Source organism: Callorhinus ursinus, unplaced genomic scaffold, assembly GCF_003265705.2.
Source record: "Callorhinus ursinus isolate GAN/ISIS: 27379988/994484 unplaced genomic scaffold, GSC_fseal_2.0 scaffold74, whole genome shotgun sequence".
Classification (NCBI taxonomy): domain Eukaryota; kingdom Metazoa; phylum Chordata; class Mammalia; order Carnivora; family Otariidae; genus Callorhinus; species Callorhinus ursinus.
In genome coordinates this window covers 3,079,266-3,097,765 of record NW_027397136.1, presented here as the reverse complement: position 1 = coordinate 3,097,765, position 18,500 = coordinate 3,079,266, and the positions used below count along the sequence as shown (strand labels likewise).

Genomic DNA, 18,500 nt, shown 5'->3' with positions numbered 1-18,500 from the left:
AAATCCATATTCATACCTGGAAGAATACAGAATAATTAGGAATATTGGTAGCATTTAGAGAGGCAAATGGAGCGAAAGGGATGGGAATTGGTTCCAACATACATGCTTTTTGGACTTTTTAAGTTTCTACCTTTGTTCCACATAATTTATTAATACTTAAATTGAAACAAACACACATACCTGAAAAATAATATGGGTTAGAAAATTTGATTCAGGAAATATAAATAAAGCTAGATTTTTTTTAATTGAGACGAAATGTACAGAACATAAAATTAACATTTTTTTTTATTTTTTTAAAGATTTTATTTATTTATTTGACAGAGAGAGAGAGTGAGAGCAGGAACACAAGCAGGGCGAGTGGGAGAGGGAGAAGCAGGCTTCCCGCGGAGCAGGGAGCCCAATGTGGGACTCGATCCCAGGACCCTGGGATCATGACCTGAGCCGAAGGCAGATGCCTAACGACTGAGCCACCCAGGCGCCCTAAGATTAACATTTTTAAAGTGTACAATTCAGTGGCATTTTGTACCTAGACAATGTTGTATATAACCACTATGTAATCTCTCAAGTTCTTAAACATTTTCCTCACCTCAAAGGAACACTGTACTCATTAAGTAGTTATTCTCTATTTTCCTTCCCATGCGGTGTATTTACTCTTTAATTGCCCACCATCTAAGTTCTTGGCATTTTTCTTTCTAAGCTTAAAGTTCTCTTTTCCCATCATTTCTGTTTCTGAGCCTCAGAGCTAAGGGAACAGGAGAGTTAATAGAGCACTAGGGCACCTGGGTGGCTCAGATGGTTAAGCGTCTGCCTTCGGCTCAGGTCATGATCCCAGGGTCCTGGGATCAAGTCCCACATCGGGCTCCAAGCTCAGCACAGAGCCTGCTTCACCCTCTCCCTCTGCCCGCTTCTTCCCCTACTTGTACACACTCTCTCTGTCAAAAATAAATAAAATCTTCAAAAAAAAAAAACAAAAATAGAGCACTAGACAGAGTAGGAGTGATGAGTTCTACTCCTAGCTCTGTTTCTGCCCAGCTGTGATTTGGGGCAAGTAGCTCCCCATGTCGGCCTCAGTTCTCCATGTGCAAGATGAGGAATTGTATTGAACTCTAGGATTTATGGATAGGAATTTTTTCTGTGATAAAAAAAAACATAGCAGGGCATCTGGGTGGCTCAGCCAGTTAAGTGTCTGCCTTCGGCTCAGGTCATGATCTCAGGGTCCTGGGATCCCTGTCAGGCTTCCTGCTCAGCGGGGAGACTACTTCTTTCTCCCTCTACCTCCGCCCCTCTGCCCCTCCCCCAACTTGTGCTGTCCTTCTCACTCTCTCCCTCTCTCTCAAATAGAATCTTAAAAAGAAAAACATACAGCATAAAATTTGCCATCTTAGTCATTTTTAAGTGTGCAGCTCAGTAATGTTAAGTATATTCACATTGCTGTGCAACCATTTTTCAGCACTCTTCAGTCCTACAAACTGAAACACATTAAACTACTCCCCATTTCCCCCTTATCCCAGCCCTTGGCAACCACTAACTGCTTTTTGTCTCTGGTTTTATCTGATCAAGATATTTCATATAAATGGAGTCATAAAATAATGAGGCCTTTTGTGTTTGGCTTTCACTTAGCATAATGTTTTCAAGGTTCACGATGTTGCACATATTAGTACTTCATTCTTTTTTATGACTACATAATGTTTTGTTTCATGGATATACCACAACCATTCCTTTGTTTATAGACATTTGATTTGTTTCCACCTTTTGGCTATCATTAGTAGTCCTGCTGTAAATATTTGTGTATAAGTTTTTGAGTATATACTTTCATTTCTTTTGGATGTATGCCTACAAGTGGAATTGCTAAGTCATGGTAATTCTATGTTTAACTCTGAGGAACCACCAAACTGTTTTCCACAGTGACTGAACCATTTTACATTTCCACCAACAATCTATGAGTTTCAATTTCTCCACATCCTTGCCAACACTTGTTTATTATTTTCATAGCCATCCTACCAAGTGTGACATAGCATCTCATTGTGAGTTTTGATTTGCATTTTCCTAGTGTCTAATGATGTTGAGCATCTTGTCATGTGCGTGTTGGTCATTTATCTATCTTTGGAGAAATGTCTATTCCATCATGTCTTTGGACAAATCTCTGTTCAAGTTCTTTGCCCATTTTTAATTTTTTGTATTGTTGAGTTGTAAGAGTTTTTTATATATTCTGTAAGCCTTTCTTAAATACATGATTTGCAAATATTGTCTCCCATTCTGTAGGTTGTCTTTTTACTTCCTTAATAATGTCCTGTGATGTATAAAGTTTTTAATGGTGATGAAGTCCAATTTACTTGTTTTTTCTTATTGCTAGTACTTTTGGTGTTGTATCTAAGAATCTATTGCCAAAACCAAGATTGCACAGATTTACCCCTAAGTTTTCTTCTAAAACTTCTACAGGTTTGTCCCTTATATTTACATTTGTTTCAGTTTGAGTAAACTTGTGTGTGTGTGTGTGTGTGTGTGTGTGTGAGGTGTGGGACCCAACTTCATTCTATTGCATAGGGATGTCCAGTTATCCAGCATTGTTTGTTGAAGGGCCTGTTCTATCCCTATTGAATGGTCTTGGTACGCTTGTCAAAAATCATTTAACCATAGGTGTATGGGTTTATTTCTGGACTCTTGATACTATGCTGTTAGTCTGTATATCTGTCCCTAGCCAGTACCACACTGTTTTGATTACTGTAGCTTTGTAATATGTTTTCAAGTTGGGAAGTGTGTGTTCTCCAATTTTGTTCTTTTTCAATATTGTTTTGGCTAGGGGTGCCTGGGTGGCTCAGTCAGTTAAGGGTCTGCCTTCAGCTCAGGTCATGATCCCAGGGTCCTGGGATCAAATCCTGCTTCGGGCTCCCTGCTCAGCCAAGAGCCTGCTTCTCCCTCTCCCTCTGCTACTTCCCTGCTTGTGCTTTCTCTCTCTCTGTCAAATGAATAAATAAAATCTTTTAAAAAAAATACTGTTTTGGCTATTTGAGGTCCCTGCAATTCCATGTGAATTTGAGAATTAGTTTTCCATTTCTGCAAGAAGGCTGATAGAATTTTGATAGTATCTGTAGATAGAATCAAATATATTTATATATGCATTGAATCTGTAGGTCACTTTGGGTAGTACTGCCATCTAACTAACTATATTAAGTTTTCCAATCCATGTGACAAGATGTTTTTACATTTTATTTAATTTTTCAACAGTTTTCTAGTTTCTAATGTATAGACCTCTCACCTCCTTGGTTAAATTTATTCCAATGCATTTTATTCTTTGGGATGCTTTTGCAAAATGGAATTGTTTTCTTAATTTCCTTTTCAGGTTGTTAATTGTTGGTGTATGGAACACAACTAATTTGTGTATGTTGGTCTTGCAGTCTTGCAATAAAACATGAATTGTTTTATTAGCTCTAGTTGTGAGTGTGTGTGTGTTCTTTGGTATTTTCTTTATAGAGGATCTTGGCATCTACAAATATAGTTTTACTTCCTTTCCAATTTGTATACTTTTATTTCTTTTTCTTGCTTAGTTACTCTGGCTAGAATTTCTAGTACAATATTGAATAACACTGGTTATCCTTGTCTTATTTCTAATCTTAGAGAAAGTTTTCAGTGTTTCATTATTGAGTATGATGTAAAGTTTGGTTTTTTCATAATGTTCTTTATCATATTCTCTGCTATTCATAGTTTGAGTATTTTTATCATGGAAAGGTATTGGAATTTACTGCTTTTTCTGTATTGAGATGATCATGAAGTTGTTTTTTTTTTTTTTAACCTTTGTTCTAATGTGTATTATGTTGACTGATTTTCTAATGTTGAGGGATACTTCCATTTTATGGATAATTTATACTTGGTGTATACTCCTTTTACCGTGCTGTTGGATTCAGTTGGCTAATGTTTTCTTGATGATTTTTGCATCTATATTCATAAGAGATATTTTGCATCTATATTCATAAGAGGTATGTAGTTTTCTTGTGGTGTCTTTGCTGACAGGGCAGATGAGTGACTTATGAAGTCATTTTCTACTTTTCTACTTTTTGGAAGCATTTCCTCCTTTTCTTCTTTTTGGAAGAGTTTGAGAAGGATTAGTGGTTTTCCTTTAAATATTTGGTAGAACTCAACAGTGAAACCATGTAGTCCTGGACTTTTCTTTGTTGGGAGGTTTCTTGGAGTGTTCCATGTGTTCTTAAGAATATGTATTCATCTGTTGTTGGGTGTCATTTCCATATATTTCTCTTATGCTTAGGTGGTTTATAGTATTGTTCAAATCCTCTACTGCCTTAATGATCTTCTGTCTAAATGGTTTATCCATTTTTGAAAGTGGGCTATTAATTCTCCAACTTTTACTGAACTGTGTACTCCTCCTCTCAATTCTGTCAATATTTGCTTCATGTATTTAGGAACTCTGATGTGTATTATATTTATAATTGTTATAATCTTGATAAACTGACCCTTTTATCAATACATATTCTTTATCTCTTGTATCAGTTTTTTTCCCTTATGTTGAAATAATGCAAAACATCTATTTTCTATATCAGACAACACAGCTAAGTAATCCAATTCTACTGCAGCATTATAAAAATCATCCCTTCACCACAGTGTAAGATTTAAATGCATCTGCACAAGGGTGCACACTATATAAAAGGAATAAGGTTGCTGCTGCCCTGCCAAGCACTTCTGGTCCCTACCCAGGTCCTACTGCAATACTGGTGGTCCCAATGGTTTTATCCAAATAAATTGTGTTTAAGAAATAAAGCATTTAGAAAGACAAGTCAAAATGCCTCAGAAACCTTATCTCCAACTCAGAATTCATCTATTTAAATGTTATATTTGCCTCCCACTAATAAACCTTTATTTCACTCAACTGGAGCAATAAATCTTCCACACTGAAGTATTTTCCTTGCCCAATTAATCCAAAGGAAAAAAAACTGAAATGATTAGTAAAGAAAAATGTAGGGACTAACATACCCTTTTAATGTGTTTTTAAATATTTTTATTTAAAGGCTTCAAAAATGTTTAAAGTTTGTAATTCCTAGTAGGAAGACATTATCTGAATGAGTACCCTAATGGCAAACCACTGTAGAAATGTTTCAGTTGCACGTGGGGCAGAGAGGTAGGGGGTTTCTTCACAGCACCCTAGCTTTCTTCATGAGGTCAGAGGTACACTGGTTTGTATTATTGCAACATCCATTAGGTGGTCGAAGTTGCTTTTCCTTTAGCAAGGGCTTTATTTGTCAGAAGGGCATTATGCTTGACCTCCAAATTTGGCTGACAATTTACTGATGAGATTCATAACCTTTCGGTTGCTCTGATATTTTGACATATTCGCTGGGTTCTGGGCCACATCCTGGAAGGCCACCATAACTTCTGGATCCTGCATGGCTACAAGAACCTCTGGATCACTAAGAATTTCACTGAGCCCAGGCATTCCTGCCATTCCAGACATCCCCCCTGCCATTCCAGGTATTCCTCCAGGAAAATTACCAGGCATTCTCCCAGGAAAGTCACCTGGGAAAGAGCCATACTGAGCTCCTGATTGTCTTCTGGCTTCTTCCTCCCTCTGGGCTCTCTCATGTACTTCCTGAGCCTTCTTAACCCTTTCTTTCTTTGATCTCTCGCTCTTCATGTTTTTGCTCATACCTTCTCCGATGTTAAGCAATTTTCTGGGCCCTCAGTTGAGCTCCTTTCAGCGTTGCACTAGCATCTTCATCATAATCCAGTTTACAAGCAAGGGCAAGATCATGTGCTGCTTCTTCCCAACGGCCCAGAAGTCTGTGTGCTTTCCCTTGCCACTTATAAGGCTGAGCTGAATCAGGATTTATTTCAATTGCTCTGTCACAATCTCGAATGGCAGCATTTGGCTTCTGTAATTTGATGAAAACACTGGCTCTCTTGGCATACAGAATGGCCAAGCGAGGATTCAGTTTGATGGCATCTGTGAACAAGTCAGTGGCTTTCTGTAGTTCACCATCATTTAGGGCATCAGTGACAGCCACTTTTTTATCATTTGCCTGATCCATCATTTCCTCAGTTATCTCTACATTTTCATCTCCCATTTCTTGAAGGGCATCAGTATCTGGTTCAATCACACCTTCATTGTCAATTTCTAGATCACTTTCCCCACTTGATGGTTTGTCTGTCTTTATGTTTTCCTCCACCTTCTTACTGTTTTTTCTTCCTTGATATTGTCTTCTGATTTAGTTCTATGAGTGACAGGTGGTATTTAACCCTCCATGCTCTCCACGCACTCCGCAGGAAGCGCATTTCCTCAGTGTGCAGAATACTCAGATCCTGCTTCCACATTTTCACAAAGGCCCAAAGCTCGCTCACTTTGCAGGGGTCCATGGTCCAGAGGGGGTGGCAGGTGGCAGGTGTGGCTGAGGTTGCGGCCCAATTCCAGGCGCGGGCACTAGCTCAGCATGATCGTGTTTGTATCAGTTTTTGATTTAGTCTATTTTGTCTGATTTAATATAGCCACCTCATTCTCTTGGTTACTGTTTGCATGGAATATATTTTTCTGTCCTTTCATTGTGTGTGGGTCTTTGAATCTAAAGTGAGTCTCTTGTAGACAGCATGTAGTTGGATCTTACATATCTCCATTCAGCCATCTCTGTCTTTGATTAGAAAATTTAATCCATTTATACTTGAAGTAATTGGTGATAAGGAAGCACTTTTTGCTATTTGTTTTTTGTATATTTTGACACCTTTTTTGTTCCTTGTCTTCATTACTGCTTTTTAAAAAAGTTTTTCTTTGTAGTGTACTATTTTAATACCCTTCTTGTTTCCCTTGTATATATTTTATAGATATTTTCTTAGTGGTTACCTTAGGGATTACAATTAACACCATAAATTTCTAACAGTCTAGTTTGAAATGTTACCAACTTAGTTTCAGTAGCTTTAAAATCTTTGCTCCTATATAGCTTTGCACCTGTTTTGTGTTTTTGTAGATTTTGCAAAGATGCAAATTCCATCTTTATACATTGTGTTCCCATTAATACAGATTTATAATTATTGATTTACGTGTTTGCCTTTTAAATCATGTAGGAAATGAACAGAGAAGTTACAAGCCAAAAATACGTTAATACTGGTTTTTATATTTAGCTAAATAGTTATCTTTACCAGAGATTTTATTTTTTCCTATGGCTTCAGATTTTTGTCCAGTGTCCTTTCATTTCAGCCTGAAGGACTTGCTTTAGCATTTCCTGTAGGGCAGGTGTACTAACAACACTCCCTCAGCTTTTGTTTATCTGACCATGTCTTAATTCTGCCTTCATTTTGGAAGGATATTTTTTGCTAGATATAAAATTCTTGATTGACAGGTTTCCCCCCAACCTTTCAGCACTTTCCTCTGCCTTCTACCTTCCATGGTTTCTGCTGAGAAGTTGGCTGATAATCTTATTGAGGATCTCTTGATTATGATTAGTTGCTTCTCTCTTGCTTTCAAGATTCTCTCGTCTTTGGTTTTCAATAGTTTGAATGTAATATATAAACGTGAATCTCTTTGCATGTCTTGGAGTTTGTTGAGCTTCTCAGATATGTAGATTCATGTCTTTTATCAAATTTAGAAAGTTTGTGACCATTATTTTATCAAGTACTCTTTCTGTTCCTTCTTATTTGGGGCTCCCATTATACGTATGTTGATCAGCTTGGTGGTATCCCACAGGACTGTTAGGCTCTTTTTTTTTTTTTTTTAAGATTGTATTTATTTATTTGACAGAGAGAGACACAGTGAGAGAGGGAACACAAATAGGGGGAGTGGGAGAGGGAGAAGCAGGCTTCCCGTGGAGCACGGAGCCCGATGCAGGACTCGATCCCAGGACCCTGGGATCATGACCTGAGCCGAAGGCAGATGTGCAACAACTGAGCCACCCAGGCACCCCAGGACTGTAAGGCTCTATTGAGTTTTCTTTATTTTTTTTTCCTTTCTGCTGTTCAGACTACATAATTTCAGTTCATGTGTTTTCAGGTTTGCAGCTTCTGCTTGCTCCATCTGCTGTTCAAACTTTTTAGTGTATTTTTCATTTTAGTTATTTTATTTTTCAGTGACAGAACTTCTGTTAGTGTCTTTTTAATAATTTTTAATTGATATTCTCTGTTTCTTGAGCTAAAATTTCCTGTGCTCTAGTTTTTGGCAGCCATTGTTCTTAGCATGTAGTCCTCCAATTTTGTGGGATGAGTACTATAATTAACCCTCTTTAACCATGAGTTGGTTGTCAGTTTATTTTAAATAATTCAGCATTGAAAAAAGCTGATTAGGAGCTATGGTTATGAGGGGAGGACTTTTCAACTACTAGGCTTTTCTTCAAGGTGATTGGGCATGAGTCAGCCATAATGAAGGACTTAGAGATGCTATATTAGAGAGACCCTTTATTTATTTATTTATTTATTTATTTAGTCTTCTGCCCTGATGGTACTTTTCTTATTTGATTATGGTGGTTCTTAACTAATATCCCTATCTTTACCACCACTTTTCATTCTCACCATATTTACCTTTTCTGGGTTTGTAAATGTCCCATTTGTAGTTGTATGGGCAAATTGTCTTGTCCACATTCTCCTCTTTAAAACAATGCTACAGTAATCATGTATATACCTATGTCCTTATTTATTTCTGTAGAAATAGGTTTCTAAAAATGAAATGTGATTCAAAATATATAATTTTAAATGTTTGTTTTATTTTTTAATTAAATGTATGCATTAGAGTTGAGTAGCTAGTCAGGCAGTAGCAGGAGTTCAAGCTTAAGAATTCACTTGCCGTCTCTCTCGTAATAGTTGTATAACTTTGGGCTCACTGTCTTCATCGATAAAAAGAAAACTCACTACTCTCTACCAGAAAGTAGAAGTGACTTTGTTATTAGCATTGTCTGAAATGTATGCCATATATCAAAGGTTTTAAAATCCAGTGTGTTTAAAATTGGACTTTGTAAAAATTAAAAACTTCTGTCCATTGAAAGATATTATTAATAGAGTAAAAAAGCAACTCACAGAATGGGAGAAAATATTTGCAAATCATTTAACTCAAAAGGGATTAATATCTGGAATATATAGAGAACTCCCAAAACTCAACATTAAAAACCCTATTAGAAACGGACAAAGGACCTGGATAGACATTTCTCCAAAAAGATATACAAATGGCCAACAAATACTGGTCATTATGGAAACATAAGTCAAAATCACAATGAGGTGCCACCTCATATCTGTCAGAATGGCTATTATCAAAAAGACAAGGAAAACAAGTGTTGGCAAGGATTTGGAGAAAAAGGAACCCTTGTGTGCTGGTGGTGGACATGTAAATTGGTGCAGCCATTGTGGGAAACTATATGGAGGTTCCTCAAAAAATTAAAATTAGAAGTACCGTAATTTTAAAGGATATATGTACCACCTGTTCATTACAGCTTTATTTACAACATGAATGGATAAAGAAGATGTGGTATATATATATGTGATGGATTATTAATACTGTTCATCCATAAAAAGAAGGAAATTTTGCCATTTGTAACAATGTGGATGGACTTTGAAGGCATTATGCTAAGTTAAATAAGTCAGATAGAGAAAGACAAATACTGTATGATCTCACTCATATGTGACATCTAAAAAAATTTAAAAATACCCAAAACAAGAAAAAACTGAACTCATAAATACAGAGAACAGATTGGTGATTGCTGTAGTTGGGGGCATGGGGGTAGAGTGTATGTAATGGGTGACAGTGGTGAAAAGGTACAAACTTTCAGTTATAAAATAAGTCCTGGGGATGTAATGTACAGCATGGTGACTACAGTTAATGCTGTATTACATGTTTTAAAGCTGCAAAGAGTAGATCTTAAAAGTTCTCATCACAAGAAGAAAAAACCTGTGACTGTGTGTTGATACATATTAACTAGACTTATTGTGGTGATCGTTTTGCAATATATAGAGATCATTTTGAATCATTACGTTGTACATCTGAGACAAATATAATGTTATATGTTGAATCTCAACTTAATTACCATATGACCGAACACTTCCACTTAATGGGTTCATACCCAAAAGAATTGGAAGCAGGGTCTTGAAGAGATACTTGTATACCCATATTTATAGTTGCATTATTTACAATAGCTAAAAGGTAGAAGCAGCCCAAGTGTCCATCAAGGAAAGAATGGATAAGCAAAATGTGTGTGTGTGTGTGTGTGTCTGTCTGTCTGTCTGTCTGTCTACACACACAGTGGAATCGTTTTCATCCTTAAGGATGGCAAGGAAATTCTAACATGTGCTGTAATATGAGTGAACCTTGAAGACATTATGCAACGTGAAATAAGCCAGTCACAAAAAGTCACATACCAATACTGTTTGATGTCACTTTCTCTGAGGTACCTAGAGTAGTTGATTCATAGAAACAGGAAGTAGAATGGTGGTTGCCAGAACCCAAGGGGGGTTGGTTTTGGGGAGTTATTGTTTAATGCGTATGAAGTTTTAGTTTTCAAGATGAAAAGAGTTCTGGAGATAGTTGGTGGTGATGATTTCATAACAGTATGAATTAATTAGTATCACTTTAAAATGGTAAATTTTATGTATATCTTAATAAAAAATGGGAAAATCCACTGTGTTGAATTTTCTCAAAAAATAGAGGTGGAACAATTAGTGTCTAACTCATTTTATGAAGCCAGCATAACACTAATACCAGAACCTAAGATATTATGGAAAAAAATTTTTAAAGAACAATGTCCTTTATGAATACTGATGCAAAAATCCTTTACAAAATACTAGCAGATTGGATCCAGCAATCACAATACGTCAATACCAGAGAGGGTTTATCCCAGGATCACAAAGTTGGTTTAACATTGACTGAATCAATGTTATTCAGCACTAACAGAATAAAGGAGAAAAGCCATATTTTCAAAATATGTCAAAAAGTGTTTGACAATTCATTATCTATCTATTCATGGCTAAAAACTCTTAGCCAAACTAGGAATAGTTAGCCTATAACTAATATGTCAAACTTAACCATTGCCTCTGAGATTAGGAACAAAGCAAGAATGCTTGTTTTAACCACTTATATTCACTATTGTTTCAGAGGGCCACCCATTGCAATAAGGCATAAACACAGGGAAAACTAGTAAAAGGCATAAAGATTGGAAAGGAAGAAATACCACTGCCCTTGTTCGCAGGTTAGGTAATTGTTCACATAGAAAATTCCAATGTTTCTAAATAAATTTAATGAAATTATAAGATACAAGGTTAATATATAGTTATCTGTTATATTTTATATACTTGATCATTTTATTAATTTTATTTATTCCAGTGTAAGTTGTAGACATCAGTATGCTTCACATGTAAACACTTAAGTGCTCATTTCATTAAAGTTCTAATAATATTTATATGCTTTGTTTTTCCTTACAGTAAAATTTAAATACGATGAAAAGTGTAATCAATCATAATGGTATCATTCTATGAATTTTGACAAAGGCATATTCACTTATGTAATCAAAATCCTATTAAGGTATAGAACATTTTTATTATCTTAGTAAATGCCCTATGGCTCCTAGGCAGCCCTTCCCTCGCCCTACAGAGGTAATATGTTTCAATATTTTTTTAAACTATAAAACCAATTTTCACCATTAGTTTTCTTTTAATTACCTCATCCAAGTGAAGTAGAATTTCATTTTAGTTCCTGTATTAGCTTTTTAGTCAAAACCTTCTTGTGCTGTTTTGTTGTTTTTTTAAAAAAGCAATTGCTTTTGAGATTGTGTTTATATCTTTAACTTTTCACAATAACCTTTGGGTTTATATTGTACAATTTCATGTAAAGGAACCTTGCTACAGATAAAGTTTCAGTTGTCCCTGATACTTTTTCTTTGTGCTATAATTTTTATATATGTTACATTTATGTATTCTGTAGACCCTATAATACAGTGTTATAAATTGTTCTTTAGTTAGGCATGTGTGTTTTAAAGATATTAAGAGGCAAATGTAATTTTTTATATCTTCATAATTCTGAATGTTTTCAGATGTCTGAAGCCAGTCCACAAACTTTATCTTTCCAGCAGAGGGTAGTATCAGAAATCTCTGTTCCATTCTTTTAGCATTAGCTGGGCTGCTTGGAATCTGCTCCACATAATATGTATTTCAGAGGTCAACCAGAGATTTGGGCAGAATGAATATTCAGGATTTGGGGCTCCCTTCTATACAACACTTCTGGGATTTCCCTCCTTTTAAAAAAAAAAAAAGATTTTACTTATTTGACAGAGAGACACACAGCAAGAGAGGGAACACAAGCAGAGGGAGTGAGAGAGGGAGAAGCAGGCTTCTTGCTGAGCCAGGAGCCTGATGTGGGGCTAGATCCCAGGACCCTGAGATCATGACCTGAGCTGAAGGCAGACGCTTAACCGACTGAGCCACCCAGGTGCCCCTGGGATTTCCCTCTTTTACTTTCTAGATCTCTGCTGTCCACTGGAACTCTCTGTGCTGATGGAAATGTTTTATAATCTGTACTATCCAAAATGGTAGCCACTTGAAAAATGTGGCTGTTGAACACTTAAAATATGGCTAGTGCAGCTGAAAAATGGAATTTTAAATTTTAATTTATATTTGTCTAGTGAATACTATATTGAACAGACTGTCATTATAGAAAATTTTTTTGACAGCACTGTTCTAGCTGCTGTGGTCATCTTGAACTCTGTCTTCCTATTTCTCAGCTAATAAGACTACAGGCTTCTATTTAGAATTGAGCTGATCTGCACATTCAGGCTGGCGCTTCCCTCAACTGTGAAAAGATTTAGAAAATAGGAAGCTGAAGCAATGCTTTCTTTTTTCCCCTCATGTGAACTCCCTTCCAATTTAGGCCTAATTTTGATTGCTCTCAAGAGTCTTGAAGTAGTTGTTTTTATATTTTTTACTACGGTTCTGTGTCCAGTAAGAATTACTCCACCATTTACCAGAAGTCAAATTCCACCCCTTAACTTTTATTTTTTTTATTGTTGTTGTTTATTTTTCTATCTCTTCTAAGTTATTTTATTAGTTACCCAGTTTTAAGGAATTCGCTTTTTGTGCTTTGTTGTGAGAATTCATTTGCCAACCACTTGTTATCCTTTCCCCTTTAACCTTGCTAAAAGTATCACTAACTTTTAAGGTTACTGAATCTTAATAGTGTAAATTTGATATTCCCATCTCAGATATGCTAGAATTAATGGAATTCTTCAAAGCAGTAAACTCATATCATTGATAACCTGTTTGGTGTGCTTTGCCTTTTCTAGGTACCTGAAAAGGTTTAAGGTGATGAAGATCAAAGTTCTAAGAAGCTGGTGCCGTCAGATCCTTAAAGGACTTCAGTTTCTTCATACTCGAACTCCACCTATTATTCACCGAGATCTTAAGTGTGACAACATCTTTATCACTGGCCCTACAGGCTCAGTCAAGATTGGAGACCTAGGTCTGGCAACCCTGAAGCGGGCTTCTTTTGCCAAGAGTGTGATAGGTATGTTTCAGGTGTACCTTGCATCGTAACTGGTTTTCTGATACTCGTTTTATTTAGAAACCTGACACTGTCAGAGCTTTTATTATGTGAAATAAGCCTTCAAAAATTCCTAGCTTGAACTCAGGAAGTGATCAATTTTACTTTTGAGATGTGGAGTTCTCTATATGCTTCTAGAATCATCTGGAAGACTAACAATGTTTTGTAAAGTTACAAAGTTACGTGAAGAGAAGTAAGGTGAACTTTGTTGACAAAACCTTATGTAACTATCAATCTTATTGGGTCATTCTGTTGATGCCTAGTATTATGTACTTAATAGAGTTACTTTCTTATAAAAGAAATTGAATTTATATGTAGTTTACTTTCTGAAAAAATGTTAGATGTATTAAAAGTTTCTATCTGTTAAGACTTTGTTTCAAAATGTGAAAATGAGTTTATTACAAGAACTTGGTTTTAACTTTTCTTACTCCTACTCTTCAGAAGATATATCTGAAACAGCTTTTCAACCCAATATTATTTGACATTTGGGGTTGGATAGTTCTTTGTTGTTTGTAAGGGCTTTCTTGTGCATTATAAGATTATTTAGATGCCAGGAGCACATCCCCTTTCCAGCTCCCCCACAGTTGTTACAATCAAAAATGTCTTTGAACTGAATGTTCCTGGGTAACAAAATTGCCCGCCCCCTTGTTGAGAATCACTGATGTAAAGAATGAGGCTGTCCTTTCAGACTTTCAACTAAATGTTAGAGAGTTGCAGCTGGAAAAATAATTTACTGCTTATTATTTTGATAAGCTTTCACTCTCTGAAGAGGATATGACACTTTGAAAACTTGAAATCTTTACAAATACTCTGTTCTCCCCCCAAAGGTGGTGACAGCAAGGAAACCATTAATTTTTAAGTGGGCTAGAATTTTATGTATTAAAAGAAAACCACAGAACACCAGTAATTTGTACATTCTTATAAAATAGTGTCCTCCATGGAATATTATGTGACTTGGATTTGGAATGCTATTTTTAAATTTTCTTAAAATAGATTAACAAGAAGAACTGGAAAAGAGTTATTTAAAGCTGAATTTCCTTTTTGCCTTCCTTACAGGAAAAGGAAACATTTCTTTGTCTTTGGCTCCTTAAAAATCTCTAACCCAAGAGTTTTCCCCCTCTTTTTTTGTTTAAATCATAGTATGTAAGCCTATTCTTGGAAATGTCCTATAGTTTGAGGTATCCAGACTTAATTTCTTTGGAAACATTGGAAAACCTGGTCTGTGGGACCACAATATGCTCATAACCCACTCTGTATTTGAGTTCTCCATTTGTGTGTATTTATTTTTTGCCTGTAAGATCTGTTAAGATGTCCTTCACTATTTTTCTTGTTATCTGCAGTAGACTTATTTGTGTACTGCAGGTGGTATGGTAAGTAGGTGAAGAAAGGGACTCTGGTGAGTTTCCTTTATAGACAATTACACTTTATTTTTTTCTTTAAAAAACATATTGAATGTTGGATTTTTCACTGCAAGGCCTCCTTAAAAGTGAAACTGATCAGGTGGACTGTTAATGGCCAAAGACTAGCTATAAATATTAACCTTACAGCTACCATACAGTAGGGGGCAGACAAGTATTTTGATCTTTTTTAACCCACCTTGTTTTATTGGTAGATGCCATTATATCCTCTTTATTTCTTGCTAGCCTCTTACTTTTCCTTCCATTTGTTTTCATTATGAGTTATATCAGTTTTTCTCTTATCCAAGTCTCTATTTTAACATTGTATGACAGTAATCCATTTGAAACAGTAAACAAATAGACACTTGACCCTGTTCTAGTTTCTTTTATGAAGGCCATGCAGCAAAGAGACTAAGATTTTCTTCCTCTTCCCTGCCCCCACCACTCTTCCCTCTTCTCTTCCCCCTTTCCACTTGCTTCTATCTCACAGGTCAACCCCTCTGCTTCTTCCCCAGGTGAGTAATACCTGTAGCCTCTGCTCACATTGAGTCTGAATTGTTCTTTTAATTTAAGGTACCCCAGAGTTCATGGCCCCCGAGATGTATGAGGAAAAATACGATGAATCTGTTGACGTTTATGCTTTTGGGATGTGCATGCTTGAGATGGCCACATCTGAATACCCTTACTCAGAATGCCAAAATGCTGCTCAGATCTACCGTCGAGTGACCAGTGTAAGTCTTAGCCTGATTAGTGAGCTTAAGTCACACCAAAAAAGGAATGCCGAGCTGGATGTCATCGAACCATGCAAAAGAGAACAGTAGTTGAAAGCACACTCAGTTGTTGGGGGAAGAGGGAGTTAAGGGATTTTATTGCTTCTGATTTAGTGAGAGCAAAAATAAAGATCAAAGAAGTACCAGTATATTCTGGATTCTCCTTGCATACATTTAAAACTTTATTTTGAGATATATTATGTTTAAAAATACTCTCATTACTACTTTTCAAGCCCTAACTTATTCATCTAGGTTCTCATTCCCTCCAACCATAAAACGAATTTCTGAGTTAAAAATAATGCTCTTAACTCAAGTTGCTTTGTTCACAGACCTTTCCCTAAATAGTTTAAAATTGATTTATGAATTTATTAAATCATAAGTACCACAGGGTTTAAAGCATAACAGTAATTTCTGGATCATCTGAATATCCTAATCTATTAAGATATATCCCCTGTTGTTTCAGAGATGTCTGTTACAGTCAGTGTTCAAAATAAGGACCCATCAGGGTCCACAGAAGATACTTTATTGTTATGTCTCTTAATTTACAACTGTTGCCCCCTCCTTTCTTTTTCTCAGGCTGGGTGAGAGCAGGAGAAATGTAGTAAATGTAGTTTGTTTAGCCTTCAGATAATTCTGATAAGTATCTTAATCACTATTCTATTTTGCCCTTAGAAAGTTCATCTGCTTTGCTTCTTAGATAGAGTTCTATATCTATATTCCAAGTTCAGTATTCCCTGTTCTTCCCCCAATGCCTAATAATTTACATTATCACTTTTTTCTTTGGGGGTAGGATGGGGTATTCACTGGATGGTTCCTCCCTGTGTTTTATTTAGAATTCTTGAAACCTCAAGGAGTACATTTGATTCCTTGTTTTTCTATTCACCATATCCTATTTATCAGGTTCTTGGTTCAGAATAACTCTTAGGTATAGGCCTTCTTCATTCCCATTGTCAGAACTCTGCTTCCACATCTTAACTTAATTCACACCTTAACACTGTCATCCTGAAGTAGTTAACAGTATGAATTTGTTTTTCTGCTTCACTTGAACTAGTTGAATTTCCTTGCTATTTCTTTTTGGTGTAAGGAACTTACATGATACCAGATTGCTTATGAAAGCATGTACAAATTCTTATAATCTTTGCTGTTCCTCGTCTTTATCTAAACACCTTTTTTTTAGTGAAGCCGGTCCTCTTTATTATCTTGCGCATATACCACATCCTTTCCTTTTTTCCTCTTCATTTGTACATGCTATTTACTTTCTATGCGTGCTCTTCTACTATCCAGTCAGTTTTTATATGCTGGATTTAACAGACTTCCCCCACAAAATTATATCTGATGGGCTTCACTGCATAATGATTTTTGCCTTGTCTGAGCTTCTCAACTGATCTGAATCATAGCATTTTATTTGTAATTGATTATTTTACTTAGGAGTTCAAAACTTGAATTAATCTAAAGCATTTAAAATGGTGCTTAGCATATAATAAGCACTATACATAGGTGCTTGCTGTTTATTTTTATTGCTTTATATTCTTCTTTAAGATTTGTAATCTTATCTCTACAAAGTATTTCTGTTTAATTCTATCCTTATCTTTAGCACTATCCCAAATATAAAGTAAGTCTCAAATGCAAATACATGTAACATTTTCTGAATCCCTGCTACATGCCAAGTCCAGAACCTGACAACAGGTAATTAAAGATGAATAACATATATATTCCCTGTCTTCAGAAAACTAGCTCCAATATAGAAGATAAGTGTGTAAGCAAACCTTGTAATTACAGTATGATGATAAGAGCTTATTAACTTTTTGTCTTTTCTCCTTTGGAAAAATGCCTATTCAGATCCTTTGCTCGGCTTTTAATTGGGTTGTCTTTTTATTATTGAGTTTTATGGGTTCTTTATATATTCTAGATAGAAATCCTTTATGAGCTAGAGGATTTCCAATTATTTTCTCCCATTCTGTCAGTTGTATTTTTTTTTTAATTTGTTTATTTATTTCAGAGAGAGAGAGCCAGGGGGAAGGGCAGAGAGAGAATCAGAGAATCTCAAATACACTCCACCCTGAGTTCGGAGACAGACAGGGGGCTCAATCGCTCGACCCTGAGATAATGACCTGAGCTGAAATCAAGAGTCAGACACTTAACTGTGACTAAGCCACCCCAGTTGTCTTTTCTTAATACTGTCACTATATTACTAGTGCCCTTTAGGAGATAAAAGTTTTTCATTTTGATGAGGCCGAGTTTATATATTTTATCTTTTGTTTTTCTCATGCTTTTGTTGTCATATCTAAGAATCCATTTCCAAACCTCAAGTCATGAACATTTACCCCTATGTGTTTTCTTCTATGAGTTTTATAGTTTTAGGTCTTAGAATTAGTTCTTTGATTCATTTTGAGATCATTTTTGTATGTGGTGTGAGGTAAGGGTTTTAACTTGATTCTTTTGCTTGTGACAACTATCCAACTGTCCCAGTACCATTTGTTGAAAAGACTATTATTTCTCTATTGCATGATTTCACCCTTGCTGAAAATCACTTGACCATAGGCACATGAATTTATTCCTGAACCCTCAATTCTGTTCCATGGATCTATATATCTTGCTTTGTAGTAAGTTCTGAGTTGGGAAGTTTGAGTCCTCCTATTCTTCAAGTTTTGGCTCTTCTTGGTCCTTTGCAACTCTGTATAAGTTTTAGAATCAGCTTGTCAATTTTTGCAATTCAGCTGGAATCCTGGTACATATGGCATTGAATCCATAAATCAGTTTGGAGGTTTGCCATCTTACAACATGGGATATTTTTCCATTTACTTAGATCTTTTGTAATTTCTTACAGTTTTCAGA

At 35.9% G+C, this 18,500-nt stretch overlaps 1 protein-coding gene and 1 pseudogene across 4 annotated transcripts in view; one reads left to right on the top strand and one right to left on the bottom strand.

Annotated features, from left to right (window-relative positions):
- The window catches only part of WNK1 (WNK lysine deficient protein kinase 1), a 150,703-nt gene that overhangs the window by 63,695 nt on the left and 68,508 nt on the right, over nucleotides 1-18,500 (top strand). For all 4 annotated transcript variants that reach the window (XM_025851934.2, XM_025851925.2, XM_025851933.2 and 1 more), the window contains exons 3-4: nucleotides 13,242-13,462; nucleotides 15,469-15,626. In XM_025851934.2, coding sequence (XP_025707719.1) covers nucleotides 13,242-13,462; nucleotides 15,469-15,626 — 379 coding nt within the window. The remainder of the gene's footprint in view (nucleotides 1-13,241; nucleotides 13,463-15,468; nucleotides 15,627-18,500) is intronic.
- Nucleotides 5,261-6,360, bottom strand: LOC112808701 (hsc70-interacting protein pseudogene; annotated as a pseudogene).